Source organism: Cebidichthys violaceus, unplaced genomic scaffold, assembly GCF_023349555.1.
Source record: "Cebidichthys violaceus isolate CVI_PGR_0920_01 unplaced genomic scaffold, fCebVio1.0.p SCAF_28, whole genome shotgun sequence".
In the NCBI taxonomy this organism is placed as follows: domain Eukaryota; kingdom Metazoa; phylum Chordata; class Actinopteri; order Perciformes; family Stichaeidae; genus Cebidichthys; species Cebidichthys violaceus.
The window spans coordinates 2,248,516-2,276,438 of NW_027176461.1; the positions used below are offsets into that span (position 1 = coordinate 2,248,516).

The following is a 27,923-nucleotide window of genomic DNA, read 5'->3' on the forward strand; positions in this document are numbered from 1 at the left end:
CTTCGTTGCAGCGCTTCCTGCTCCACGTATTGAGAAGATCACCAATCTCCTCTTTGACAGATATTATGACATTTGATCGTGTTTATCCAAACGGCATTTCTCCTCCATGTTCACCAGTTGAACCCCGGCGGTAGCCACGTGACCCGAGACATTTGGACATTTGGGGCGTCGTGTCTGACGGTACGTGAGAGGCTTTCCTCTTTAAGTAGCCAGCTAGCATGTTAGCTTTAGCACTGATGGAGCTCATCCTGTACCAACTGTGTTTACTTTATGATAACGTAATCCCAACTGCTGACGACTCCTCTAATAACTCTAGTTAACTAGTTCATCTTAACAGTAACTGTCCATCAGTTGTTGTCATCCTGTTTATTCAGAAGAGATAACGTTGCACTCCCAGTTTTGGATTATTTAGCTCCTGCTCCTAGAGTAACGTGTTATAAATGCACCTGCTGCAAGTTGCATTGGACAGCGTCTACCAAATTCTATATATATATATGATGGAGGATATAAAAGACACACATTGTGAAATGTCATTTAATAAGGCTCAGAAACAGTCAAGAAATACAAAATCAATACAAATGGTTATTTCACACCAGTCATGCAGATGTTTCCTGGTTTTCCATATAACGTACGTGTGCTTTAAGGCATAGACGAATAAAGGGCTAAAACTCAAACTTAAACCATAGCATGTTGGGACCTGTTGGGACACTGTCAGCGAAAAGGCTAATTTCATCCTCAAACGTTTCTGTCAGTAGGATACAAAATGTCCTGGTTTACTGACTTGGCTGGGAAAGCTGAAGACTTCCTGAATAAAGTGGACCAGGGAGCTGCCACTGCCCTGACCAAAAACGAGAGAACATCTTCCTTTTCGTCGTCCTATGAAGAGGAAACCATTATCAAACCTGAATACAACGCTGCAGAATACAAGACCCACGCAGCTGCGACGCATCATGCCTATGCATCCTCTGATGATGCACCCAGCTTTGTCGCTGCAGCAGCTGCCAACATCAAGAGATCCAGTGGTCCCCTGCTGGCTGGTACTGCCAACACGGCCAGTGTTCCCTCTGGTTCTCTCGGCAGTGCCCCCAACTCTGCCAAGACCTCGTCTGGCTTTGTGAGGCCCAAAAAAGCGACCGAGCAGGATGTGGACGACGACATGCTCTTTGACTTTCTGAACAGCTCGGACCCTCCAGACAGCAACAGGAGAGATTCAAGAAGAGAACTTGTGAAAGTGGCAGTTCCGGTTACTGAGGCCCAAAACCCAACACCTCCTCCTTCCAGCACTCCTCACACCGTCCCCTCGGCCCCGTCGACGCCCCCCTCAACCCGGGGTGTATCCAGAGCCTCCAGCATGAGCTCGCTGTCTGCTCACAGCTTTAAAACATCAGAAGAGAGCTCTGCTAAAGAACAAAGCCACGGTATGATTAATACCTTACATATTACAGTTAATACAAATATTAATATTACTCTGTTAATAATAAGATGTAACTATGTGTTTGATATCTGTAATTTCATTTAGTTTGTAATACACTAGATCTAAAGTGCTCGTTGCTCATGAAAGATTCTGAAATTAGAAAATAATTTGATGATCTGTTTATTCTGCCACTCAATTATTTTATACGACATCTAGATATTATGAATGTGTTACTAGTACTCTTTATCATTGTCCACCTGTAGATGGACAGCTGTTCAACACAATGTTTTCTCTTCACCCCCACCTGGCCACCACAGACACACCTGAGAGTTCAGACTCGGGCTTGGCTGTCCTGCTAGAGTCCAGCAGGCAGGAGCCTCCTCCTCCTCCTCCTCCTCCTCCTCCTCCCATAGAGGAGCCACAGAGCCACATCCTGTCCAGTTTGCGCCTGGAGAACCAGCTGCTGCGCAGTGAGGTGGCCTCCCTCAACCAGGAGATGGCTTCGGTCATCCAGAGGGCAAAAGACTTACAAGATGGTGAGAAATGAGACATAACAGGAACAAAGATGACCTGCATTTCTGCACCCGTCCCTCTGAATGACTAAGTGGTTTTCTACTCATGCAGAATTGAACCAGGCTCGTCTACGTGCAGACAGATGGAACTCGGATCAGTCTCAGACTGACCGGATGGTACGGGAACTTCGGTCAAAGGTTGATGACCTAACGGAAGCCCTCTCTGCCAAAGACGGTCAACTTGCAGTCCTGAAAATCAGGCTTGACGAAGCCGATCAGATGCTGAAGTCCCGCTGTGCTGCGTTAGAAGAGGCACAGATGGAACGGTCAAGGTGCACTTTAACAACCACCTTTTTGAACTAGAGATCAGATTCAGCTGTTTATGAATTGGTTGAGATATAATTTTCCTCGTCTGGCTTTTAGAATAGTGCAAGACAACACAGAGGGGAGCAGCATGCAGTCCCAAGCGCTTGAAACGATGCAGGAGAGGCTGCGAGAGGCTGATCTGGCCCTCAGGAGGGAGCAGGACAGCTACCGGCAGATGCAGGTGAACATGATGCTTTTCATCTTCATTTATACATGACAGTTAAGCCTAGACTGAACACGTGGAAATGATTAGACTTCCTAATTCTGTGTTCTTGTGTAGAATGAGTTTTCCGGCCGCCTGTCCAAAGTGGAGGCTGAGAGGCAGATCCTCGCAGAGACGGTGACTTCAGCAGAGCGGCGAGCCGCAGAGGACAAGCTCAGGGCCGACGACATCCAGCTGCAACTGAAAAGTGCCAAAGCTGCAGCTGAGACTGCCAGACAGGAGTTACAAGACTACAAGCACAAAGCTTCACGCATCCTACAGGTAAGACTCGCTGTCTTTTTAGTGTCAGCACTTTCTTTTGTGTGTGATTAAGCTTTTTTTGCTCAGCTTAAAGGTTGTTGATAACGTTATAAATGGTCCTCTAGTCCAAAGAGAAGCTGATCAGCAGTCTGAAGGAGGGATCTGGTCTGGACACCCTGGATGGCAGCGGGGCCACGGCTCTGGAGCTGGAGGACCTGCGTCACGAGAAGGAGCTGCATAGGGAGGACATCCAAAAACTACAGGGGCAAGTGCACACACTTCGGATAGAAATACAGGTGAGATGCTTTAAATGGCAGAAAATATGAGCAGAAAAAGTGGGAATTCAAATTAATGTGATGCTGTATTGGACCTTGTGTGGTTGATGGCTACGCTGGGAGGTCTGTAAATGTATTTGTCTGTATGATGTGAGGCGTGTTTATGTTTTATTTTAAACTTTGGTTTGAGGTTATTGTTTGTATACATTTAACATCTGCAGTTGAGACGTTCTTGTTGCAGCTGTAGAAGTGAGACATGTTATTATCTGGTAGGATTTGGAGAATCAGGCCCTGACGGAGGCAGAGACGTGGCGGGAGCAGCAGATGCAGTTGGAGGAGCAACAGGCCTTACAGAACAGGGCTAAACAGGAGGTGGAGGCCGAGGTCGAGCGCTACAAACAGGTATGGTGGGGGGGGGGGTGATGACTTCTTAAAATGTCAGCTATGGAAAATTACAAACTGTCACAGATGTATTTTTCCTGAAACCTCATTCATAATTTGAACATATCTGATCAAACTCCTAATTTACTTTGGATATTTCTGTATTCTTCTTAAATCACAGGAGCTTCAGTACCTAGAGGAAGAGCAGCATCGAGCTAAAACCTCTCTGCAGAGCAGAATCAAGGACAGAGAAGATGAAATCCAAAAACTCAGGAACCAGGTCAGTCCCTTTATAACTATACAATGCGTGTGAATGCGGAGCCCTCTTCCATGGTCAAGGATGGGCCAACATCTGCTTTATGACAGACAGAAGCTGGGTAAATTTGACAAACTGTATTGATGATGTACTTCCAGTTGACCAACAAGACTCTCAGCAGCAGCAGCCAGACAGAGCTGGAGAATCGTCTCCACCAGCTGACGGAGACGCTGATCCAGAAGCAGACGATGCTGGAGGCTCTGGGCACAGAGAAAAGCTCCCTGGTCTTTCAGCTGGAGCGTCTGGAGCAGCAGCTGAAGAACACTCAGGGAGGACAAAGCGGAGGGCCGTCCATCAACATGAGCGGTCTGGAGGGACCAGGTATGAGGTTCATATGATTGTTAAAGTGTTTCTTATTTTAAAGTTACTGTGAGGGACTTTTAGCTGGTTATGAAACAGCCTCTATATGGCCTATATAAGTAAACGAGACCATCAGCGAGAAGATTAGCTGGTTCTGTACAGTTATTTTTAATGCTCGTCATCGCTGCTATCGGGTCGGATTCAGCGCAAAATCAGATGAAATCATGCAGGTTCACCAGAAACTTCTTCAGCTCAAGCGGGGCCTCATGTACTGCTGTGGACAGAGGCAGCAGCAACATGTATCTAAGCCCCTGATTTATACTGTGTGTGTGTGTGTGTGTGTGTGTGTGTGTGTGTGTGTGTGTGTGTGTGTGTGTGTGTGTGCGCGTGTGTGCGTGTGTTTGTTTTCAGTCGCACGACAAAGAAACACACCCGTCCTGTTCAGTGATCAGGACAGTCCAGGAGTGTATGGCAAAGTACGCAAGGCAGCTAGCACCATTGACCGTTTCAGGTAACATTTCACAGTAATAGTAGTAGTTGTCCTCACCAGTACTGCGTTGTAATTCCACTGTTTCCTGTGTAAGATATGATCACCAGTAATAGATGGAATGTGTTGTCATTTCAGCATCAGACTGGGTATCTTCTTGAGGCGCTACCCTGCGGCCAGAGTTTTCGTTATCCTGTACATAGTGAGTATTTATAAAACGGTATGCCGTTTTTCCATCTTGATGAACCGTGGTTTTAATTTCAACTTCTTTTTACAGGCCCTACTGCACCTGTGGGTCATGGTTGTTCTCCTGACGTACACACCAGAAATGCACCATGATCATCCTGGTGGAAGATAGAAGGCTTGAATTTTAGAGATGGGTGTTTTAAAATATGTTTGTTCTCCAGCCTTCAATGTAAGGATGGTACAAGCTGCTGGAATATGGGCTCTGGGTCCGGACTCTCCCTGTTTTGCACAGAAATGCTATAAATTAAAGACATTTCCTCCGATTTATTCTTTATTTTTTACAACTAAAGATCAATATCTGACAGCTGCATTGCGTTTTGAAATAATTACAGAGTGATATATTATGTATGAGGTATTGGTGGTCTGCTGAAAGGATATTAAATCTAACATGGTCGCACATCTGTTCTTCTCATCATCTGCTTTCAGACCTCTGGTCTCTTGGGAGATTGTATTTAACACTATGTAAAAAAAAAAAAAAAGAATCTTTTAATAAATGAGTTAGAAGAACCAACACAGCCTGGCACTTTTCTTTCTAATAGATTATGTTTGTTTTGTGGATCAGATTAAGGGGATCTTCAAAACTCAACTCTGGTCATGAGGAGTGTGACTCAGTTGAATAATGTCTTCTGTGGCTCTGGAGGAGCTTTGTAAAAAAAGCGCTGATCAATAAATAACCTCATCAGGGTTATCACAACGCCTGTGTTACAAACTGGAGCTTAAAAGACATTTACTTAGACTGGAGTATGGTTGCACTGTGGGTAATAAGTAAGGACTAAAAGTTAAGATATATCTGCCTCTACCAATTTGATTTGTACTGTTCTTTCTCTCTTTTTGGCCCCGCCAAATTCATGGAAGTGCAGTCCTAAATTTCTGATGCACTCCTTTAATGATTATGGATTTCATTTAAACTAATTATTGCATTGTAGGTAATGTTTGTGTCTAGAAAGTCATGATTCACATCTATAACAGAATTTAAGACACTCTGATAGCTGCCAAAGCATACATTTCTGGCATGGTTTCATGTAGTAAATATGTTAATGTTCATGTTATAACAGAAGAGGAGCGGACAGACTGAATAACTGTAAAATAATCGTTCAGTGGAGCAATCACTAAGCATTCATCTGAGGACTGCTGGTACTGTTATTGCTAATACTTATTTAAACCCTTTATTTATGAAACAAATACACTCGTTTTATAATATTCTCTTAATAACTGATGCTCGACCAGTGATCTATAGCTAAACTAGTGTGTTGCAGTTGGTCAATTGCGCATTGGAGAATAATGGTTCTAAGTAGAGTAAATGTAAAATTATGTAATAATACATTTTATTTGTATAGCATTTTTCAAGAAAAACAGAATCCAATAATGTGACAATAAAATAATAGCATTATAAAAAGAAATACATACAAAGACAAACGATATTCAAATGATAAAACAATATAATTTATTATTAGACATACACAGCAAGAAATGAATTAGGTGGATTAAAGGGAATTTTAAAAACTGTGATTTTAAAGGAGGACAAGGACATGGCTTGCCTGATGTAAATATGATGAAAAATTCACACGTATAAAAAGAAACATACTCCAAGTCTAACATTGGTATATTTTTCCAAATGTGTAATATAAAGGTTATAGCTCAAAAATGCACACTGTAAATATTACATTTAGCTTTAACTATTTTTCTAAAAGAAAGTTTATTTTACAAATAGTTCCCATTTGTCATCTTACTAACCTTCCGAGAATAAAAACGGAATATGCAATATACAGTATGTATGAACATACTGTATTATTTACCTGCTGAAGACTGCGTTTGACTTTCAGATGGTGTTCTCGTTGGTTCTTGAACGCACCTTGAATCTGTTGGTCCTCCAGTATCCCACAATGCACCGCTGCCTTGTTCCGTGTCCACGTCAAACCTGACAGCCATCGCCGCAGCCGAGCAGATATGGCTGCAGTTGAGGTGGCACTTTCTGGACGCTGTGTTGTTTAGACCGGCGAGAAACTGCTAAACAAACACCCCTCACTCTCACCGTAGACGACACAGACCTCAACGTAAGGACGTGAGCTAAGGTATTAGCTAGTTTGACTGTGGTATAACGTCGCTTAGCTTAGCTTTAGCTTGACAAATTCCAAAGGCAAAGGATCAGCTGTTATTAGCGGAACTGGGGTCTTTGCTAAATGAGCGTCTGTCAGCCTGAAAAGCGACTTTGCTTCGGAAGATTAAAGTGGATTTTGAAGTTAACGAAGTCCTCGTGGTGTAGAATTTACTGTTCAGTTTGATGACCGAGTTTACTATATCACGTCTGGAGTCAAAGCTAGGCTAGCCCCCCCCCCGGTCCTCTTCGGCCCTGCTTTGTTTTGGTTTGTAGTCCTCATCAAGATGTCATCCTGGCTGGGTGGAATCGGCTCCGGCCTCGGTCAGTCTCTGGGCCAGGTCGGCGGGAGCCTGTCGTCTTTCACCGGGCAGATATCAAACTTTACCAAAGACATGCTGCTGGAAGGAGTGGAAGAAGTGGGAGGTAAGTTTGTGTTCCTCTTCTTGTTTTTGTCTCTTTGTTAGGAAGCCACATCAGACTACAAGTTTTAGAGTTACACAGCTGTAGGAAAGAGTGTTTTGTATACGTATGCATTAGCTTGATAAGTTCCAGTGTATTAACCTTAAATTAAACACCCACTAAGGGTGCCTTTAGGTGTGTGTGTGTGTGTGTGTGTGTGTGTGTGTGTGTGTGTGTGTGTGTGTGTGTGTGTGTGTTTTGGCTTGTTGGTGTTTCAGTGTATTAGCAGACCCTGAAATATAAATATCTTGGTATTAAGGAACACTGTGACACACTCAACTGTCATAATCACAAGCAAATGTCAGCTCACATGAGAGAAACATATATATTTTGTAATTAGATGGTTCTAGAAACAAATACTTGTATACACTCAGTTGGCAGTTTACCAGGTACGACCAGCAAGAACTAATCCATAAATCAATAAGACGTCTCCACAACTCAACAATACCACAGCCTTCCACTAAGTTCAATGTTCTGTTTTAGTTGAAACAGGTTTAGAGAGGTGTGAGTGGTTATATCCAGAGGTGTTGTTAATATTTTGTCCGTCCTATTTCTATCAATGAGTGTAGACTAAATATCACAAACACCTCTCAGTAAAACACAGTGTAACTCAACAGCCCCACAAACTGCATTCTCCAAAAGGAGAATTCTTTGAAACAACAAAAAGTGAACATTATAACCTTCATGAATTATCAGTACGTTTTATGCTGCGGGTGCCTAATTAGAGTTATTTGTGTCTGTTTTTAGTGAGATCTGAGCGGGGGATGCATTGATCTGACTTTTTCAGTCCCGATATCAACAGCTGGATACCAGTGTTTAATTAATAAGCTGTATGCCTGTGTGGAAGTGACTGGGATGATTCTTGTATGTGTACGGAAATATCAGATTTGACTTAAACATTGATTTCATAACTTTGTAAAAGGAAAAAGCAGTTTAAAGAAAGAAATGTTATCCGATACCAGATCGACCTATTGTCGCCGATACCCGATCCGGCTGTTTGAGTCAGAATCGGACCGATATCCAAAATCAGCATCTGTATTGGTGGATCCCAAATGTAGGCTAGGTTATTACAGTACAATAAGTTACCGATATTTCTCAATTCTAGAATTAGCCGTTACTACTTGACTGACAGTGAACATGTCCCAGTATTACAGAAATGTGACAGCAACTGACTCAATTAAGGGAGCAAACTAGACTAATTAGACTAATTAGTGATGCACTGAAACAAATAAAAGACTTTCCGGATTACCTTTTGAAGGAAGTATTAGTTGGCTAATATGAATACGGTCTGAAAAACATCCAAAGCACTCGGATTGTGAGTTAAAAATCTTTTATTAATTCATGGATGACCAATGCGTTTCGACTCAACATGTCTTCATTTGTTACTGACTACTTGCTCTTTTCTTGAAGATTCTTTTTTTTTTTTTTTTTTACTTCAACGGCACCAACACCAAGTTTCTTGACCCGGTGCAGCACTCCTTTATTTTTATACATTGTCTTATGTTTTCAAGATAATTGTGTTCTCATGTGGAAAAGTGGAGTATATGTAAACAGAACTCCCAATTTCTATCGCTGCTCTGTTGGCACTGAATGAGAGTTTGACTACCTGAAAGACAATAGAGAGCTGCAGGGATGACGAATGCCAACCTAAGAATCCAACAGGATTGTTTGTTGTGGATTCCATCCAGAAAATAAGCTCTGTGGCAATCAACGTTGATGTTCTTCAGTCTCATTTAGCCACTTGTTAGCAACCGACTTCTTTAAGATGCGTAAAAGCTTCAAAACTCTTGAGAGGAGTTTTTACTGACATATTTTATATCGTAGAGCAAAACTTTAAAACCTCTCACGCTCGTGTTAACCACCGATCTTATTTCAGGCATCAAACCAAAAACCCATTGACTTCGAGACGAGGGAACCGGAAGTGCAAACATGCCGACTCATTTTCTGGCTTTAGGACTCATTCCTGCAGCACTCTATAATGTTTGTGTAGCGTAATTAACAGTGTGTGGTGCCTTTTTTAAATACTCTGCCTTTCCACATCACTACTGCACTGCATTTAGGTGTCAGTGTTCAATGTACCATACAGATGTGTAGATAAGACAGCTACTATTTCGGAATGTTAAGTCCACATCTGTGCTTCAAGCTAACTGAACAAACCGGATTATAAATAGTTCCTTGTTAAACACAGAGCAGAGTCCTACTAATACCAAGTCTGTGAAACCACACAATGGTCTAACGTTTTCCAGTCAGGATCTAATTATAGAATGACAATGAACTTTGAAAACAGACTGAAGACCTCTTAGCAGGATCAGCAGAGTTAAGGTGCTTTTAAAGGATGCACAAAAAAACTGTTTTGCATGTACGGCTCTATCGTGGTTTAATTACGTGTTTTTCTTGTTTTAAAAGTAACTCACATACTTTGTTTTGACGGATGACGGTGAAAGAGTTTTCATACATGCTCGTAGAGGTAAACAAGTCAGACATTTCCATCTATTGCAACATCTACATAACTTAGTTCAAAGTAAAAGTTATTTTGGTGTAAAATCTCAGGCAAACATTCTCAGTGGATGCAGTCGCCTCTTCATTCATTGTCAGCGGAGCCTGATGGGAACGCAGATTAAAGGGTTCACGATCAAATCACATTCTAGTGATGTTGATGCCAGATATTGAATTGAATTCATTTCTATACCTTACTCTGGGCTCATCATGAGTATTTTATGAAGACAAAATGCGAAAATTATGGAGTTTCTATAAAAAAGGGCTCCATCTCATTCGGCCAGTTAAACCCCAAAGTACCATCACCCTGAAGCGAACGGACGACGAGCGATAAAGTATTGACTCAAAGAGAACTTTGACCGCAGATCTCCAACTCACAGCTCTAATCAAACACCAGGAGTATGAATTCTTATCACTGAGTACGGAGCACAGCTGTGACGCTCTCTGCATGTCGGGCCTTGCATCCATCGTTTAAGCACATTTTATTCAATAGAAAATGACCTGGAGCTAGATTTGGCTGCAGTTTAGTTTGTGTAGTAGTGTTACATGTTGGCTGAGCTTCGTCCAGCTGTTAAGGTCACATGACTCCGATATGATCTCCAGAAATGTTTGGCCTGCTCAGCCGTGCGTGTTTGTCTGTCATGTGAGCCGGGTAGAAGTCAACAGTTCGTACCTCTTGAATGTGCTGCTAAATAAATGTGAAGATAAGTTCTCATTTTGAAATTCATGTTATCAGAAAACTGATAAATGTTTCTCTTTCTGTGTACATGAGAGAAACACAAAGCTATGTTTGTGGATTCTACTTTAACTGTAAACTGACTTGTGTATATTTTGATCTATTCAACGCTATATTTCCCATGGAACTGCAGACGCTGCCACAGAACTCCATGTGTCCAATACCAAGTTGGCCGACATCGAGGCTGCATTTACCTCTCAGAAGTCTGAGGTGAGATTCTTTGTGCGTTTATTCAGAGTCGAGGAGTAAAACTATAAAGCCTCTCTCACCGTAGACCTGTTGACAGGAAAAGCACAGCTATAACTGCTGCTTTTGTACTTCACCATAACCTCTGACCCCTTCCTGTAAAGTGGACAAGAAAAATGTTAATGTCCTGCATATATATATATTTTTTTGTGACCGACTCCCTCGCTTCTCTCTTTGTTGCAGTACGACAGATTAAGAAAGCTCCATGCAGAGCTGGAGGAGAAGCTGGAGGCCTCAGAGATCCAGATTAAAGGACAGTCTGCAGAGTACAGAACCCTCCTGCAGCAGAAAGATGTGTGTACAGTTGTGTTTATAATAAAACCTCACCAGAGTATTTGTGTTTAATATATATCCTCCAAGACATATCCTCATAAACTATTTTTAGATAACTAAAAGACGGACACATGATCCATTGTGTCAAATTGTGTTATTAAATGTGAGCATGCCCCTTCATAAATATAAATATATACAGTGTGTGTGTGTGTGTGTATATATGTATATATATATATATATATATATATATATATATATATATAATGTATATATATATATATATATATATATATATATATATATAATATATATATATATATATATAAAACATACTGTAGCCTGGATGGTAGCAGAAAGCAAGTATTAACTATTTAGTATTGTAGTTTGCTCTGTCAGTATGTATCTTAGGTCATTACATGTGGAAGTTTCAGGTTGCCAGTATAATAATTCCGGATATTAAAATAAAAACATATATATATATATTTTTAATTTAAAACTGAAAAAGATGAAAAAAAGTTATTTAGTATTAACTTAGTCAGACATGCACACACATATGGCAGATACAATTTGTATTTGATGAAATGCTTGATTGCTCTTATTAAACCCATTTTTATGTTTGCAATCCTTCCATAATTAGAGTGTATATGGGTAGATGAATATCCGATTTTTCCCGATTTTTCCAAAGGCAGTTAAAAGCACATTTGCCCACACTTAGTGTTTCAAATCCTCATGTAAAACCTACATTCATTAAATGATCTAAATCATAAAACATCTGTCAGAAATCAGCTAAAGTATTTTAAAGAAAATAGGCAAAAAAGAAAATGCTTTTAAAAGACGTTTTGACAAAGAGCAGACCAGAATCACTTCTGTTACTGTAACTGTATACAGCTCAGCCTTGTAAAGACAGAACATGGATGTGGAGCTCATGGTATTAAAGAGTCCTAATGTTTGTTCGTGTCTTCCAGGTGGAGATCAGTCACCTGAAAGCTCGGCAGAGTGGACTCCAGGAGGAAGTCCAGAATCTGCACCATTCGGCTCAGTCTGCCTCCGTCGGTCCGGCCATGCTGCCTGTCACCACGTCTTCCTCGACCACTACCTCCTCTTCTGTTTCCTCCTACATGTCACGGCCCTCAGGCTCCCACCAGGGGTTCCACGGCGACGAAATGGACCTCAGCGACGTGATCTGGTCGCAGCAGGAGATCAACCGGCTGTCGACAGAAGTCGTGCGTCTGGAGGCAGAGGTGGCACACTGGAGGCGGATGTCTCAGGTAATGACGATGTAGCAGGACAGATGGTCATCCAGTTAAAGGAATAGTTCCACATTCCCATAGTAGATAATCCCTGTTTACACTTTTATATATTCACAATTTTATATGGATTTGCACGGATTAAACAAACAATATATATTGTTTAATTTATGCCCTGAAATCATGGCTTTCAAGAGATGCTTTGGTTTTATTTCAGCAGTTTTTGGTACCACATACACAAGGGTTGCTACACAGAACAATGTGCCAGATACTAAAAAGAAACAAGAAACCATTTTACATTTATTTTAGTTCATTTGTTTCATCGGAATTGTTTTGATTTGTTAAACACCTTTCTGGCACACCAAAAAACAAATGCTATTTAAAGAAATGCTTATAAATATATAAATAAATAAACTAAACTTTATTCTGTGTTTGTTTCAGAGGAGATCTGATTTGTTATCTTTATTTCAGGCATCAACAGCAGCAGCAACTGGAAATGGCGACCAGGGAGAGGTTCTCAAACTTCAAAGAACTATTAAGGTGAGTTTTTCATTTTTTCTAGAATAATTCATGGGTGAATCTACATCTTAAAACTGCTATAATGAATATTTTATATGTTGACATGCTTTAAATGACAAAGTGTATGTGAAAGTGGTTGTTCGTATTACTCAACTCTGAAGTTCCTCTTAGCTTTATGGAGTGTTTTACTAGTCGGTGTTGTGTTAGTTTTTGCTCTCCTAATGTGGCCAAAATTTCAATGAATGCAGATTTGAATAATTTATAACAGCAACTTTGACAGAGCGTAGTGACACTGAGACTCTAACCTGGATGTTTTTGCTGCTTTGGAACAGGATCTGCGGGAGGAGATGGGCCGTGAGGTGGACGAACACCAGCATGAACTGGCAGCTCTGCAGGACGCTCAGCGGCAGAAGATGGCCGACATCACACGGCGACATAGAGAGGACTTAGCAGAGTACGAGGAGAGGATAGAGGAGCTGGAGGAACATATTCATAGTGGTGAGCCTAACTTTGGTATTTGTTGTTGTAACTTGTGGAAGGGATAGGAAATCTGAGATATTCCCGAGAAAATTATGGCTTAATACCAAAGATTCTTGGCACCTTTGCCAAATGCAGTACAGGAGTTGTGACAAATCTCTTCAACTCTGTGTTTCTACTCGAGACACAACACACCAAATGTACTCCCTCCTCTGAATCCTTCTCTCCAGGTGGTGGTCCTGCCGCTTCCCAGTCAGATGCCTCCAAACTGCCAGAACTACAGAAAGCCATAAGCTTCCTGCAGGAAGCGGCAGATCAGCGGGAGGAGCAGCTGGCCCAGCTTTCTGCCAATCTGGAGGAGGCACAGACGAAGCAGGCGTCACTGCAGCTGGAGAAAGACGAGGTCCAGGAAGAAAACACTGGGTTGCTGGAGAACTACACGCGTCTGCAGGCCTCCGTCACCGAGCTTCAGACACGAGTCCAAGAGCAGGAGGGGAAGTCTCTGCAAAAAGCCCAGCTGGACCACGAGATCCAAGTGTTGAGAAAAAACCTTGCAGGTATACTGTTATTCATGCTGAATACAGCTAATTAATGCTGTTAAATTAAAGCTCACTTTTCTGAAGCTGATTGTGTAACCTTAAATTTATATTGCATGGACACAGAATATTGTCATGGACTCCCTAGGAAAAGCCATGTATGGAAGCCCTGAGAGGCAAGTGAAGAAAAAATGTCCCTCCTGTGTCCATGATTAAGGACAGCTGAAAAAATAGAAGACATTTTTTTTTTCCCCCAGCTGAAGTTTAATTTCTTCATGCACTGTGTTAGCAAGTTATGTAAATTAGAAGTAACCTGGAAGAAAACATGAATGATTTTAGTCTTATTTAGAACATGGGGTAGTGGAGCACTTCAGCCTCTTGTGGCTAGAATTAGCATTCCAACAACAAACGCTTAGGAAAATTAGCTTGACTTCTAAATTTCACCTGCCAAAACTTTTTTCACTCGTTCTTATGTCACAAACAAATGAGACAAAACAATTGAGGTCAAACTTAGAAAAATAATCACCAGATTTGTTTTCTCATTGTCCTCTCAGGGCTTCCGTAGCCATTGGTTGTTTTCCTTCATTATTAACCTTCATTTTAACTCAAGTTTCTGCTTTTCAGCTGCAGAAAAAGAAATAGAAGGACTGAAAAGCATGGCTGGGGTTAGTGTGATTGTAAATCATTAACCAAACATGTTGAATATTTATAATGTATGTAGTTTAATGACCTCTCTAACTCCTTTTATAATTAGACTGAACCAAAGGAAGAAGTTGAGCATGCAGACATCTTGGAACTGAACACCATTATTGGGACGTTGAGACAAGAAAAGGAAGTCCTAGAACAAGAAAAGGTTTGTTCATCTGCTGCAATCTGAATATTTTAACCACAGGCTGCTTAAAATATTTTGTATATCTTTATTGATCTTATTGATACATTTATGTATGTGTCTGTGTGTAGCTTGTGACATAGAACCTGGTGATGCATTTACACTTACACGTGTTAAGGTATCGGTAAGACAGAAAAGGTCAGAACTCCGATGGAGTAACTGAGGTCTATTGGATTATATAAACAATCCTGAAGTGTTATTTTTGTTTTTATGTGTCTTTTTACAGCTCAGTCTCCAAGAAAGACTAGACATGTCAGAGGAACAAATAGTTAGCAATAATGAAGCTGAGTCTGGTGACACAGAGTCGCTGGAGGATCTGAAGGCAGCGCTGGAGAGGAGAGAAAAGGCTCTGAGAAACACTGAGGAGGAACGAGACACCCTGATGTCTGAGCTGGAAGAACTAGACCGGCAAAACCAGGAAGCAACACAGGTCTGACTGACCGCGGTGGCCAGCTTTCTTTGTTATCATATAATAATAATAATGATAAAGTGTATTTATGTAGACCTCATCAAAATCAGCCGAAGTGCTTTACAAAGGGCCGGCTTAAAGGAACAGTGTTTAGCATTTAGAGGGATCTAGTGGCACAAATGGAAGATAATATTAATTATGTTTAAGCACACAATGCACTACTTACTTATTTAGCCAATTTGGTTTTAATCGTCTTCAGACATTGTAAAGGTGTTACGCTTAGCAAAAAACAAAGGATGGATATGTATAACATTTTAAAAGGAAAACATGGAGAAACCCTAGACAACAATATTAAAAAAACAAAAACTATGAGAATAAATCTGTACCGTTTACTGATTTTAGTTTTTCTACTTTTTCTGCCTCTAGCACATGATCTCAGTGAAGGAGCAGCTCTCTGGACAGCTGAGGGAGGCCGAGGCCGAGCTAACTGGACTGACTGCAGAGCTGAACACAACCAAAGACCAGAAGAGGGCACTGGAGCAAGAGCTGGAGACCCAAAAAGAGAAAGTGAGCCAGAGCGCTTTCACCCTCAACGACCTGCATATGGGCAAACAGGAGCTGGAACGGACAGTGAAGGAGCTGAAAGACAAACTGGGACATGCACAGGAGCAGAGCAGGGAGGCACGAGGGCAAATCACAGAGCTGAAGAAGACTTTTCAGGAGCAAGAGGAGCAATTATCTGTTGCCAAAGCAGAGCTGGATCAGGCAGGGGATAGAGGAACTGAGGCACAGGGAACTGAAGAGAAGCTAGCAGGGAAGGAGAGGGAGTTGTCAGAGCTCAGGAGAGAATTGGATGAGATGAGGAGCTCTCGGGACAAGGCGCTGTCTGAGGACTATGAGTTGAAGATGGAGAACAGGAGGTTGAAGGGGGAGAGTGAGCAGGCTGAGGAACTAACCAAGCGGATGGACAGGACAGTACGGGAGAAGGACACTCGTGTCGAAGCTCTGAAGCTGGAGAAAAGTCAACTAGAGGGTGAATTGGAACAGGCTGAGAGGACGCTAACAGAACAGGGAAAACAGTTCCAGCAGACCATCGAGGAGTTGACCCGAGCCCGCTCCATGGACGCCTCCGCTTTACAGATGGAGCACGAGCGAGCCATCAAACTCAACCAGGAGAAAGACATGGAGATAGCTCAGCTGAAGAGAGACGTGGAGCAGCTGGCGTCCGACCACAGAGACACCAACGAGATGCTTTCCATCACAGTCGCAGGGCAGAAGCAGCTGACAGATTTGCTGCAGGAGAAGGACGTCTTCATGGACACGTTGAAACAAAACGCGTTGGATTTGCAGAAGGAGATGGAGAACAGTATTTTAGTCGTGACAAAGGAAGCGGATGCTCTCAAACACGTACTAGAGGAGAAGGATAAACAGTTGGGGGGAATGAAGGAGAAGAACAGTCATTTGAAAGAAGAGATCGACCGACTCAGGGATCAGACCAGCAGACCTCAACCTCTGTCTGAGCCCAGGACCTTAGACATCATCACGGAGCTGGAGACGGAGATCACCCAGCTCAAGTCCTCTAGGAACGGTCTGGAAGAGGAGGTCCAGTCTCTGAGGAGAACCATGGAGGAGCTGCAGGCCTCTCTCCTTCTGTCGCAGCAGTCTGTCCAGGCTCAGCAGACTGAGCTGGAGCAGGCTCATGCTCGCCTTCAGCAGACCACACTGAACTATGACAGACTCATCCATGCCAGAGATGAAGAGATATCCGGCCTCCAGCAGGCTGTAGATCAGCTCAGTGGGAGTCGAGTGCGGGACTCCCCACCTGTGCAGGGAGAGGTCATCCTGCAGGAGGAGAAGACCCAGACTCTAAATCAGGAGAACGGCAACGAGAAACACGACCTGTCTAAGGTAGAAATAGACAGACTGGTGAGAGGCATCAAGGAGAAAGAGACTGAGATCAGCCTGCTGAACGAGAAGAACCTCTCACTGACCAGGCAGCTGGACCAGCTGGTGGTGTCCCGTGATGAGGTGGGCAAACTGTCACAGATGATCCTGCAGAAGGATCTGGAGATTCAGGCGCTTCATGCCAGAATGTCCATGGTCGGAGGCGGTGGACACAGCCAGGATGTCATGTTCCTGCAGCAGCAGCTGCAGGCGTACGCCGTAGAGAGAGAGCAAGTGCTTGCCGTGCTCAACGAGAAGACCAGAGAGAACAGCCAGCTTCGCTCCGACTACCACCGTCTCATGGATATCATGGCAGGGAAGGAGGGGGCCCTGTTGAAGCTTCAGCAGGAGAACCAACGCCTCTCCAACATGAGCGATCCCTCAGGAAGCCAAGAGATGTTCAAGGAGACCATCCAGAACCTGTCCCGCATCATCAGGGAGAAGGACATAGAGATCGATGCTTTGACCCAGAAGTGCCAGACCCTGGTGACCGTCCTGCAGTCCTCAGGAGGGGAGTCTGGAAGCGGCTCCGGAGGCGTCAGCAGCAACCAGTTCGAGGAGCTGCTGCAGGAGAGGGACACACTGAAACAGCAGGTGAAGAAGATGGAGGAGTGGAAGCAGCAGGTGATCACCACAGTCAAGAACATGCAGCACGAGTCGGCTCAGCTGCAGGAGGAGCTGATCAAACTGCAGGGTCAGGTCTCCGCTGACAGCGACTGCAGCTCCAAGCTGTCGGTGGACTACGCCGGACTGATCCACAGCTACGAGCAGAAGGAAAGGAGGCTGGGAAGTCTGAGTCAGGAACTCGCCCAGGTCCAGCAGACCATCACCCAGCTCAGCACCACCAAGGATGTTCTGCTGGGTAAGCTGGACAGCGTAGCACAGACTCCTGAAGTCGTAGCTGCTCAGGCTAGTGGAGCTTCTCTCACAGCTGATGCTCCAAGCCACCAAACGTCTCCAACGGCAAACTATGAGAAACTCCAGGAAGAAATTGTCCAATTGCGAATTCAGTTGGCTGAGAAGGAAAACACAATCAAGACTCTTCAGGAGAACAACCACCGGCTCTCCAACTCAGCATCCGCCACAGAGAGCGAGCAGAGGAGTCAGGCCGATGAGGTTCGGCTGGTCCGAGAGAGGCTGGAGGCCCTGCAGAGGTCCGTGAGGGAGAAAGACCTGCTCATCAAAACCAAAGGCGACCAGCTGAGTCACGTCAGCGAGTCACTACGGAACCGCGAGAATGACAACGAGGTGCTGAAGCAGGCCGTGACCAACCTGAAAGAGCGTGCTCTCATTCTGGAAATGGATGGGAGGACGCTGAAGGAGGAGAACGAGCTGGTAGCTTCACGCTCTCGAGAGAAAGAGTCTGAGTTCAGAGCGCTGCAGGAAACCAACATGCAGGTCTCCCTCCTGCTGAGAGAGAAGGAGTTTGAACTGAGCGCTGTGAGCGAGAAGTCTGCAACAGTGGAGAGGATGCTCAAAGACAAAGAGCAGGTCAGTGGGAAATAAAAATGTATCCATTAAAGTCATTTTAGAGAGATTTTAGAGTTTTTCTTTTCTCTTCTATTCTTCAAATTGTCTTATTTCTGATTGACTCTGCCGATGATGTGATGCAGGGTAAGTCTGGTGAGCTGAATCAACTCCTGAATGAACTGAAGTCCATGCAGGAGAAAGCTTTTGCGTTCCAGCAGGAGAGGGATCAGGTGATGATGGCACTCAAGCAAAAACAAATGGCGACCACTGCAGTACAAACTGAGGTAGGAGGACGGATAATATTCAGTCACTAGCCTTTAATTTGAACCGTTTGTCTGCGTTTGCTCACTGCTGGGTTTTCTGCATAAGTCTTGGAACAATATTGATGATTATAATAGATATTTCATAGTGTAAAACTTCCTTAACTAGAGTGTTTTTCTGCCCTCATCATGTTGTCCAGTCATAAAAACATGCTGTTAAATAAGTAGAAACAGTTACAGTTGAGGATCCAAAGTTACTGTGGTATTATTCTCGTAGCTCTACGCATGTAACGATGTTTCTGTTTCCTTCACAGCTTCAGCATATGAAGGACAAAGAACAGCGTCTCAACTTGGAGCTGGAAAGGTTACGTAATCACCTCTTGGAGATCGAGGACTCGTACACGAGAGAAGCCCTCGCTGCAGAGGACAGGGAGACTGAGCTACGCAGGAGGGTGGCACTGCTGGACGACAAACTGGCCACATCCTCGAGTGCTGTGGAGAATGCCAGGTTAGCATGAACTAAGACTGCAGCGCTTTAGACAAATAATAATTAAATGATCAGGGATATCACTGCTCATTTTCACCAGGGTTTAGATATTGAACAGGAAAAGCATGCCACATCAAATTCGAGAATTGGTGGCGTGGGTGGCTGTGTGGCAAAGGGGAAAAAAAAGTGCAAATTGCCCAAAAAATAATGATCTAAAATGGATTTCAGCTTTGTAGTTTTGCACCTAAAGAACACCTTACTTGTTACCCTAAATACGGATATTGAGGCTGTAACAGTCCTGAGACCCGGTACGATCATAAATTATTTTTTTTTACCTCCAACTTAGCTCAACCTTTGACCAAGTCGACCATAATATTTTAATGAGTGAGTTTTCATCAGTGATTTAGTTTGGTTTTGTTCTTACCTCTTAACTAGGGTTTGCTTTGGTGTCCCACTCTCTAGTGGGGTCCCTCAAGGCTTTATCTTAGGTCTCCTATCATTCCAGTTATATGCTCCCGCTGGGGCATATCAAGTCAAAGTTGAATTCCAATGTTGGATACCATATAGCTGCATGCCCTGATATAGACTGGTGGTACAGATGTGTCTTCAATCTGGTTTTGGCTCACTGGCCCTCTGCCTCCAGCCAACAGGCCAGCATGCAGGTGGAGTCTCTGCAGGAGCAGCTGACTGGAGTGGTGAAGCAGAGGGACGAGGCTCTCATCCGTCTCAGAACCTCCCAGGAGCAGGTCAACCAGTATGCAGTGTCGCTCTCCAACCTGCAGATGGTGCTAGAGCAGTTTCAACAAGGCAAGTCATCGGCTTCTACATGAAGACTCAGGTCGTAGTAGTATCTACCCTGGTGGTACTGATAAGGCAGTTTATGCCTGCAGTTTTGCAATAAAACATCCATAGTATACCTGTAGTAATTGTATCTTCTTCCCCCATCAGAAGAGAAAGCCATGTACTCCTCAGAGCTTGATAGGCACAAGAAGGAGAAGGACGAGTGGAAAAGAAAAGCAGTGAGGCTGGAGGACCAAGCATCCTCCCTTCAGGTAAACCAGCAATCAACAACTGATCAGAATGTCCATTCACTTTATTTATATATACGACGTGCCGCCAACAGCAAGGCCAGAAAGCGAACACATATGACATATTTCTTGATGACGGTTACGTTGACATGAAAGCCGTAATAACCGAGGGTGTTGTGCTCTTTGTCAGATTAACCTCGATGAAGCCAACGCCGCTCTAGAATCAGCGTCACGCCTCACGGATCAGCTCGATCTAAAGGAGGAGCAACTTGACGAGCTGAAAAAACAAGGTGAGCTGCAGCAGGGCGTCATCACCAGCCGACTTCTAACACGCATCTACTGAGGGGATGATGAAAATGTCAGACAAGCACTCCATATAAACTATAAATGAAGATATCTTCACAAGGTTGCTGGCCCAGGCAGCGTTTAGACATCAACTTCTTTTTTAATTTCTCCCAGGCTCATGATTTTATTTTAGTGTGCACATGTCCTTATCATAGTCTGAATAACAGAGCAAGTGGAACTCTGGTCGCCCCTGGGTGAGGTTCTCCTGTACACACTCAGCAGATTTCACTCTTATCTCACCGGCAAATTCTCAGACGGCTTCTTTTTTTCACCCCTCTCTGGCTGTTCAGACATTGTATTCATTCAGAACCGATATGAAGCCATATATTTACTTTTCAAATCAATCACCGATGAAATAATTTACTATTGTTCTATTAATAGTTGGTTAGCCGTGAGAATGTCTCACCAATGAGAGGATGACGTTAGTATGTGCATGATAACCCCAGTTTGTGCCACAGCACAAAGAATCTGATATTTTGACAAATAAATACCCGATGATTTTTGAAAACCCAGAAAGTCTCTGAACAAAACTTACTGCTGTTCTGAAAGTCTTTCCAGATTCCTCAAAGACTCTTCAAACCATCTAACATGAAAATAACATTCTGCACAGCATTTTAGCATATTCAGGATTTTAGCATATTATATTATCATTGTTTGTATTGGTTAATACTGATGTTACTTTCTATTATTTCCATTCGAAATAGAGCGTTCATATTTTGCTTGTGTTTTACATTAAGAGCGAAGTTATTTCCGACTATGTGGCTCGGAAATATAGTCGCAGCTTGAAACAGGTTACAGTTCTTCGTTATCATATTTGTTACATTACCATCCAGATGGCTCAGACGAGTCTTTGATGCTTCTGAAATACCTTCAGGGCAGCAGTAAGTCTTGTTTAATGACTTTCTGATTGATTGAAGATTGTCGGGTATTTCTTTTTCATGTGATCGGCTGCGTGGCGTTGTGACATGAAAGGCACACACTGGGGTTATGTGCAACAGGGACATGACTTTTAAATGATTGAAAAAACATCTCTTCACTCTGTGTGTGTGTGTGTGTGTGTGTGTGTGTGTGTGTGTGTGTGTGTGTGTGTGTGCGTGTGCGTGTGCGTGTGCGTGTGCGCGTGTGCGTTACAGTGGAAATTAGACAGGAAATGTTGGAGGAGGCGCAGAAGAAACTGATGAACCTTCTAAACAGCACAGAGGGGAAGATAGACAAGTAAGTTTGGTCCTGTCTGGGTTAAATATTACATTTCTGTATTCATCTAAATGAGATTATGATAAGAAACAAATATGGTTTTCATTATTACTCTCCCACAGTTTCAAGGGATTGTAGAAAGTCACACTTCTGTGTGAAAATGTTATAACGTCTCATCTTTTAAAGCATTATGACACTGAGAGGACCACGCTTGTGAGTGCAGCAATCTGAAGCCTTGTTCACACGGGACGAGTATCACCAGAAACCTCGTGATTTAGAAATTAGTCCCCACGTCTGTGTCACATTTTCATAGGATAAGTTTGTGTTTTACTCAAATTTACTGATTACCTCCTAGGTATTATGTTCAGACTCAAATTAAATTAAACCTATTTTACTATTATATTTATATTTAAATGTGTAAATATTTCTATATTATACAGGCCTATTTATGTTTATATGATATTCACAAAGACATCTTGCTCCTGTGGCCGTGCATTGTCGCAAAACAGAAAATAGAGCTGTTTTAACTCAACACAAGTTAGAGAGGCATGGTTTTAACAGGGCAGCTACAATTATGGGAAAGGGAAGTATTCCCCCCGCCCTGTACAGCGATTGAATTTATATGAATATGTATTGTGTACTGCTGTATAAAAAATGGTATTGAGGTCTTGAGTTACATCATGTTACATATTATTCATGTTCTGTTCCCAGAGTCCTGATGCGTAACCTGTTCGTGGGATACTTCCACACACCTAAAACCAAGCGGGCCGATGTGCTGAGGCTCATGGGAAGTGTTCTGGGACTGAGCAGAGAAGATGTTGATAAGGTGAGAGAGTCCTTGACTCATATTCAAAGTATTTACTTCAGCAATCACATAATCACGTTTCTAGGAGAGAGTTGGTATTAATACAACATTAATACAGCAGTTTCACTTAAAAGTAACTGAAACTCAATTAGCTGCTACTTTTCAGCAGTAGGTTTCAGCTACAAAAGAGGTCTTACTTTCATTTTCAACACAACACGAGTTAAGAGAGCTTCCTAGTCGGTGTCCGAATTACAGATACTTAAGTTTGTTTTGACAAAAAGAGCAGCATGGAGACGCTAGGCAGAGAAGGACTGACAGTTAACATGATCAGTATGTCCAGTATTTGTCACAGTCCCAGGTCACTGATTAGTTAAACGTTGTCCTTGAGAGAGCCGGTCCTGAAACTGGCTCATTCAACTGTGACTTTGAACTCCAGCAGTCCTTGAAAATCCTTTCCGTGCTCAGCCCAGAAAACTAAAGCATTTCCTTACACAGATCTTCTGGCAGGAGCCCTGTGGGACTCCATCCAACGCTTCCAAAGTATATTACCCAATACTCCTACAGTAAAACAGATAGTGTGAAGGGCAAATGCGATTAGAACTCCTCAGAAAACCGATTTTTTATTGTGTTGGAGGTCGCTCTACTTTTTCATCTCTCCCTCATTTCCTGTTAATGCTGTTTAAATGTTCCACTTAACTCATGTTTACAGCAGCCAAGAGTCCCACAAAACCAGACTTTTCAGAATTGGCCTCAGTGGATCAGCTAGTATTCCCCCTCTGCTGCCTTTTTTTTAGCCCAAATCTGGGATCTCTCTCTCTCTCAGTATATATACAGTATATGTATATAAACTGTCTGTATGTATATAAATTTGGGGTCCATCCAGCTGGATCCTGCCAAATGACTCTAATGATGATTATCATGCATGATTGATGGTCAACAATAAATGTGTAGTGTGGTCTGTCAGCAGAGACTCTGAGTGTCTGTCTATGAGCGTAACTGGTGATTGGGTCCACAAAATCATTTTTACAGAAAGTGATGGCAGGCAGAAAGAACAACAAGAACAGTTAAAACTGAAATAATCTGACCGCTTCTTTGAAATAGGAAAAAAAAAAAAGTAACTTTTCCAAAATAGCCTGAATGAACTGTATAAGACTGTAACGTTGACTGTACCTGCTCTCTTCATCCAACGTTTAATAACTTATTTCACAGACAATATTAGGTGTCTGTGATGATTTGGAGACTTTGTTCCTTGTAAGAGTCCAACAGTATTTGTCTGCACTTCCTCACCGCCCATCTACAGATGTTAGGGGAGGACGGACGGCACGGTGTTACTGGATGGATGTCGACCTGGCTGGGAGGTAAAGGAGCACAGAGCGTCCCAAACACTCCCCCGAGGCCCACCAGTGGCCAAGGGTTGAACTCGGTAAGAAACGCCACATTGAGTTCCTTTAACACAGACGCACACAGTTTACTTTTTTTACAGTGTGCTATAGAGACGGAGGGCAACTTGTCAACCCTGAAAACCACGCCCACAGGAAGGGGAAACAATCAACGCCACAATATACTACCAAGAGTTGAAATGCTAACAAAATGCCTTTAGCTAGATTAACAAATGCCAAAGGATTATTTCAGCACCCTATGTCTATTTTGGCTCGGTCCAGACCTTTGAATCCGCAATCAGGCAAATGTCTACCTGGGGTTCAGTTGACGACTAAAATGATGATGGGTAAAGTTAGCTGTTAGCGGGCTAATGTAGTTAGCTAAGGCACTTGCAAATGTAACACTACGAAGCTTTCTGATTCATCCACATTCCACTATAACACAAATTGTATACTGTCGTAATGCTTAAGCCGGACTTGGAGAAATATGTTGAGCCTAAAACTGACATTTGGTCAACGTGTGTCTAGAACCCACAGGTTTCCCATTCTTCCTGCCTCTTTTTGGAGTGTATCCTCTGTTTTTAGGTTCACTTGAATAGTTTTCCCCCTCAGTACTAAAGAAAGGTCTGCCTCCACACATTATTATTCTGTTATAGGGAAATAACACTCCTTTAAAACAATCACAATCATCTTGGTTGGCACTAAGCACAGGATGCAGAGAATTGGAAGGTAGATACAGAAGGGGAGGAGAATGACGGCTGAAATAGACAGATATTCGTAGACTTATAGTCTACATCAGACTAACTATACCCTAACTGTAGACCATGCAGGAGAATGCGCATGTAATAGTTCTAACTCTGCTCTGTGTTGTATAACGGGCAACGACTACACTTCCCAGGACTGTCTTTCAGCAAGTTATCACATGGCACCAGACATGGCACCAGACATGGCACCAGACATGGCACCAGACATGGCACCAGACAAGGCACCAGACAAGGCACCAGACAAGGCACCAGACAAGGCACCAGACATGGCACCAGACAAGGCACCAGACATGGCACCAGACAAGGCACCAGACAAGACACCAGACAAGGCACCAGACAAGGCACCAGACATGGCACCAGACATGGCACCAGACAAGGCACCAGACAAGGCACCAGACAAGGCACCAGACAAGGCACCAGACAAGGCACCAGACAAGGCACCAGACAAGGCACCAGACATGGCACCAGACAAGGCACCAGACAAGGCACCAGACATGGCACCAGACAAGGCACCAGACATGGCACCAGACATGGCACCAGACAAGGCACCAGCGTAACTTCCCTGCAATCTCAGAGAAGCAAAGCAGTCACTGAGTCTTGATAATATAAAGAGAAGAAAGTATGATATTGCACACCAACAATTACCAAAAAAATCGTATGAAATTACCAAAATACATTCTTTATGATTATTACAGCAACAAATAATAGCAGACGCATACCTGCAATTGAGGAATGAAGTATTTACATTTTAAATGCAGGAATATCACTACATTCACTTCACACGAAGCGTCACCTATACAGCAAAAACACTGAAAGTATACAAAGACTAAAAGTAGACAAAGGTAAAGTCAATCATATGCCAGTGTTTGTAAAATAAAACAATCATCTTCTTTCTGTCAAAACATAGAATATTTTAATTTATAGGAAAGGATACAAAAAAGCATAGAAATTGTACATTACAACATATTCTTCTATGGAAAATACAACACTTTAAAAAAACTATGAAAATAGGAAAGATATTTTCAGCAGCATTATAATTACATTTGTAGGGATACAAACTGGTTAAAAAAACTGTCAAGCAAAGTGTGCTGAAGTGTCCATGAGCAAGACACAGGTTCCTTACCAGGATGCTTTTCTTAAGCTCACTCTTCCTTTTGGACCCCTTGTTTATAATGTAAAGCAGAAGTTCCTTACTTAAATACATCAGTAATTCAGTTCTTCTGTCCTTTTGTTGTTGCAGTCCTTCTCAGAGATGTTTGTGAAGTTCCTGGAGATCGAGTCGACCCCTTCGCTGCCCGCAGCAAAGCTTCCAGCCCATGACATCAAGGCTCTGGGCGCTCCGCCTCCGAGACGAATCAACAGTGCTGCGTCCAGCGGCGCTGCAGGTAAACAACCTGTCAGACGGGAGGCGTCGTTCTCTCTCTTGCTTCCCTTTTTAAATAAACACATCGAACCTCATTTAACGTCGACGCCTCTCTCTTCACAGGAGCTGCGGCGCTCGGCAAGCGACTCGGCGACTCCAACCCTTTCCTGGCCGCTCGCTCTGCCGCGGTTCCCCTGCTGGCCGGTTCCAGCTCCGGCAGCTCAGGAGGTCACCTGCTGATGAAGCCCATCTCCGATGCCCTGCCCACCTTCACACCTGTGCCGGTCTCAGCTGAGGCCAGTGCTGGAGCTGTGCTCAAGGACTTGTTGAAGCAGTGATGGGCCCCATAAAGAGTGCCACACAGCCATATTAATTCATTCAACATGAGGTTTACACTACACAGACTGAGATACTTATTGCTGCTCTTTTTTAAGACATCCTGCAAAAATAAATATCAGAGAAGTCATTCCTTTTTTTTTGTGAGGGGACGGAGACTAAATTTATTTTTATGCGATCACTGTTCTATGCAACAGAGTTTCCCTTTACACATCAGTCTCAACACCATTGTTACGTTTTGATGCACAAGTTGAAGATGATGAAGAAGTGACGCCACATGCAAAAAGGTCGCAGGATGAGAACATTTTCAGCAACATCGTGGATTTTCATAGAAAGTGTCTTATGAGTTACGTCTTACATTTAGATTTTTCTTCATCGCACAAGTTCTGAACACAAGTGACCTTGTTAACTCACTGTGTGCAGTTCAATCCATGTGGGTTGAGTCTCATCATCACCTCTGTTTGCAAGAGGAAGCATCTCATGTCCTTCAGTTTTCATCCTTTGACTTGCAGGACAGCTGTTATTTTCTTGCCTTCTGGGTCTTTTTTCTTCTTCTTTCTTTTCGATGATGCAGTTTGTTTCTGATCCAGGACTTGCCTAAAACCTCTGGCAGCAGTAGTCTGCGTAGAGATTTATGTGGTTCAGTACATCTGTTCAAACCATAAAGACATTTTTTGCGAAATCTTGTCTTTTCCAGACGGCAAGACTGTGATATGCAACAAGCGTAGTAATTATGGCTGTAACTGCGGACTGTGGTTGATCAGAGGCTTGAGGCTGCTCATATGTTAAAGTACACTACTATTATATAGTTATATGTATGTAAATGGGTGGCGTTGTTTCCTATTTATAGGCACTAAGGAAGGTTTTGAAGTTAAGTGCCTGCATTTTTGCTATTAGATAGTTGTATAATCAGGATTGTAAATGGTTAATATAAATATATATATATATTTACAAAATGTAAAAACTGCACATCTAAGAAGTTTTACCTGACCAGAGCTGGCCAGCGCATAACTGAGCTGCTGTACATTTTTGTACAGAAGTCAGTCAGCCGCTGCAGAGTATTACAGGGTTTCTCCAGGTGTATTGTTAAAGTGTAAAAACTGTAAATCCTCGTTGTAAAATACATTTTGTAGATGTAAAATCTGAAACTAGGACGTCTCAAAAGGGAGTTGGGTTACCTTGAACTTGGATGAGCTTTACCCGATGTAAGTACCTGTGATTTAATTGGAATTTGAAATCAAATAAAGATACTGCTGTGCTGGCCCTTTACTGCTGTGCTTCTTTCTCTCTCTAACGCGCATTCGTGCAAACCAGATGTGGCTACTACAGCGTGGATGGCCTGCGTTGCCTGCGCCAGATGTGCAGTGTCATTCAGCTGTAGTCGTGTGGGGGGGGACTGTTTA

At 43.0% G+C, this 27,923-nt stretch overlaps 2 protein-coding genes across 2 annotated transcripts; both read left to right on the forward strand.

Annotated features, from left to right (window-relative positions):
• Nucleotides 1–13: 13 nt before the first annotated feature.
• On the forward strand, nt 14–5,271 carry golga5 (golgin A5). The gene is made up of 13 exons (XM_068721645.1): nt 14–180; nt 756–1,418; nt 1,732–1,950; nt 2,039–2,258; nt 2,350–2,473; nt 2,573–2,776; nt 2,881–3,051; nt 3,304–3,432; nt 3,593–3,691; nt 3,826–4,048; nt 4,439–4,538; nt 4,653–4,716; nt 4,792–5,271. Exons 2-13 carry the CDS (start codon nt 764–766, stop codon nt 4,870–4,872), a joined length of 2,289 nt encoding a protein of 762 aa, XP_068577746.1. The 5' UTR covers nt 14–180; nt 756–763; the 3' UTR covers nt 4,873–5,271.
• A 1,417-nt stretch (nt 5,272–6,688) lies between these two features.
• Nucleotides 6,689–27,789, forward strand: trip11 (thyroid hormone receptor interactor 11). The gene is made up of 22 exons (XM_068721642.1): nt 6,689–6,832; nt 7,132–7,281; nt 10,683–10,759; nt 10,979–11,089; nt 12,034–12,336; nt 12,787–12,855; nt 13,167–13,332; nt 13,542–13,868; nt 14,472–14,512; nt 14,602–14,700; nt 14,963–15,166; nt 15,572–18,580; nt 18,703–18,843; nt 19,134–19,327; nt 19,950–20,113; nt 20,255–20,358; nt 20,525–20,624; nt 21,813–21,894; nt 22,585–22,699; nt 23,979–24,101; nt 26,062–26,206; nt 26,308–27,789. Exons 2-22 carry the CDS (start codon nt 7,143–7,145, stop codon nt 26,520–26,522), a joined length of 5,928 nt encoding a protein of 1,975 aa, XP_068577743.1. The 5' UTR covers nt 6,689–6,832; nt 7,132–7,142; the 3' UTR covers nt 26,523–27,789.
• Nucleotides 27,790–27,923: the final 134 nt, after the last annotated feature.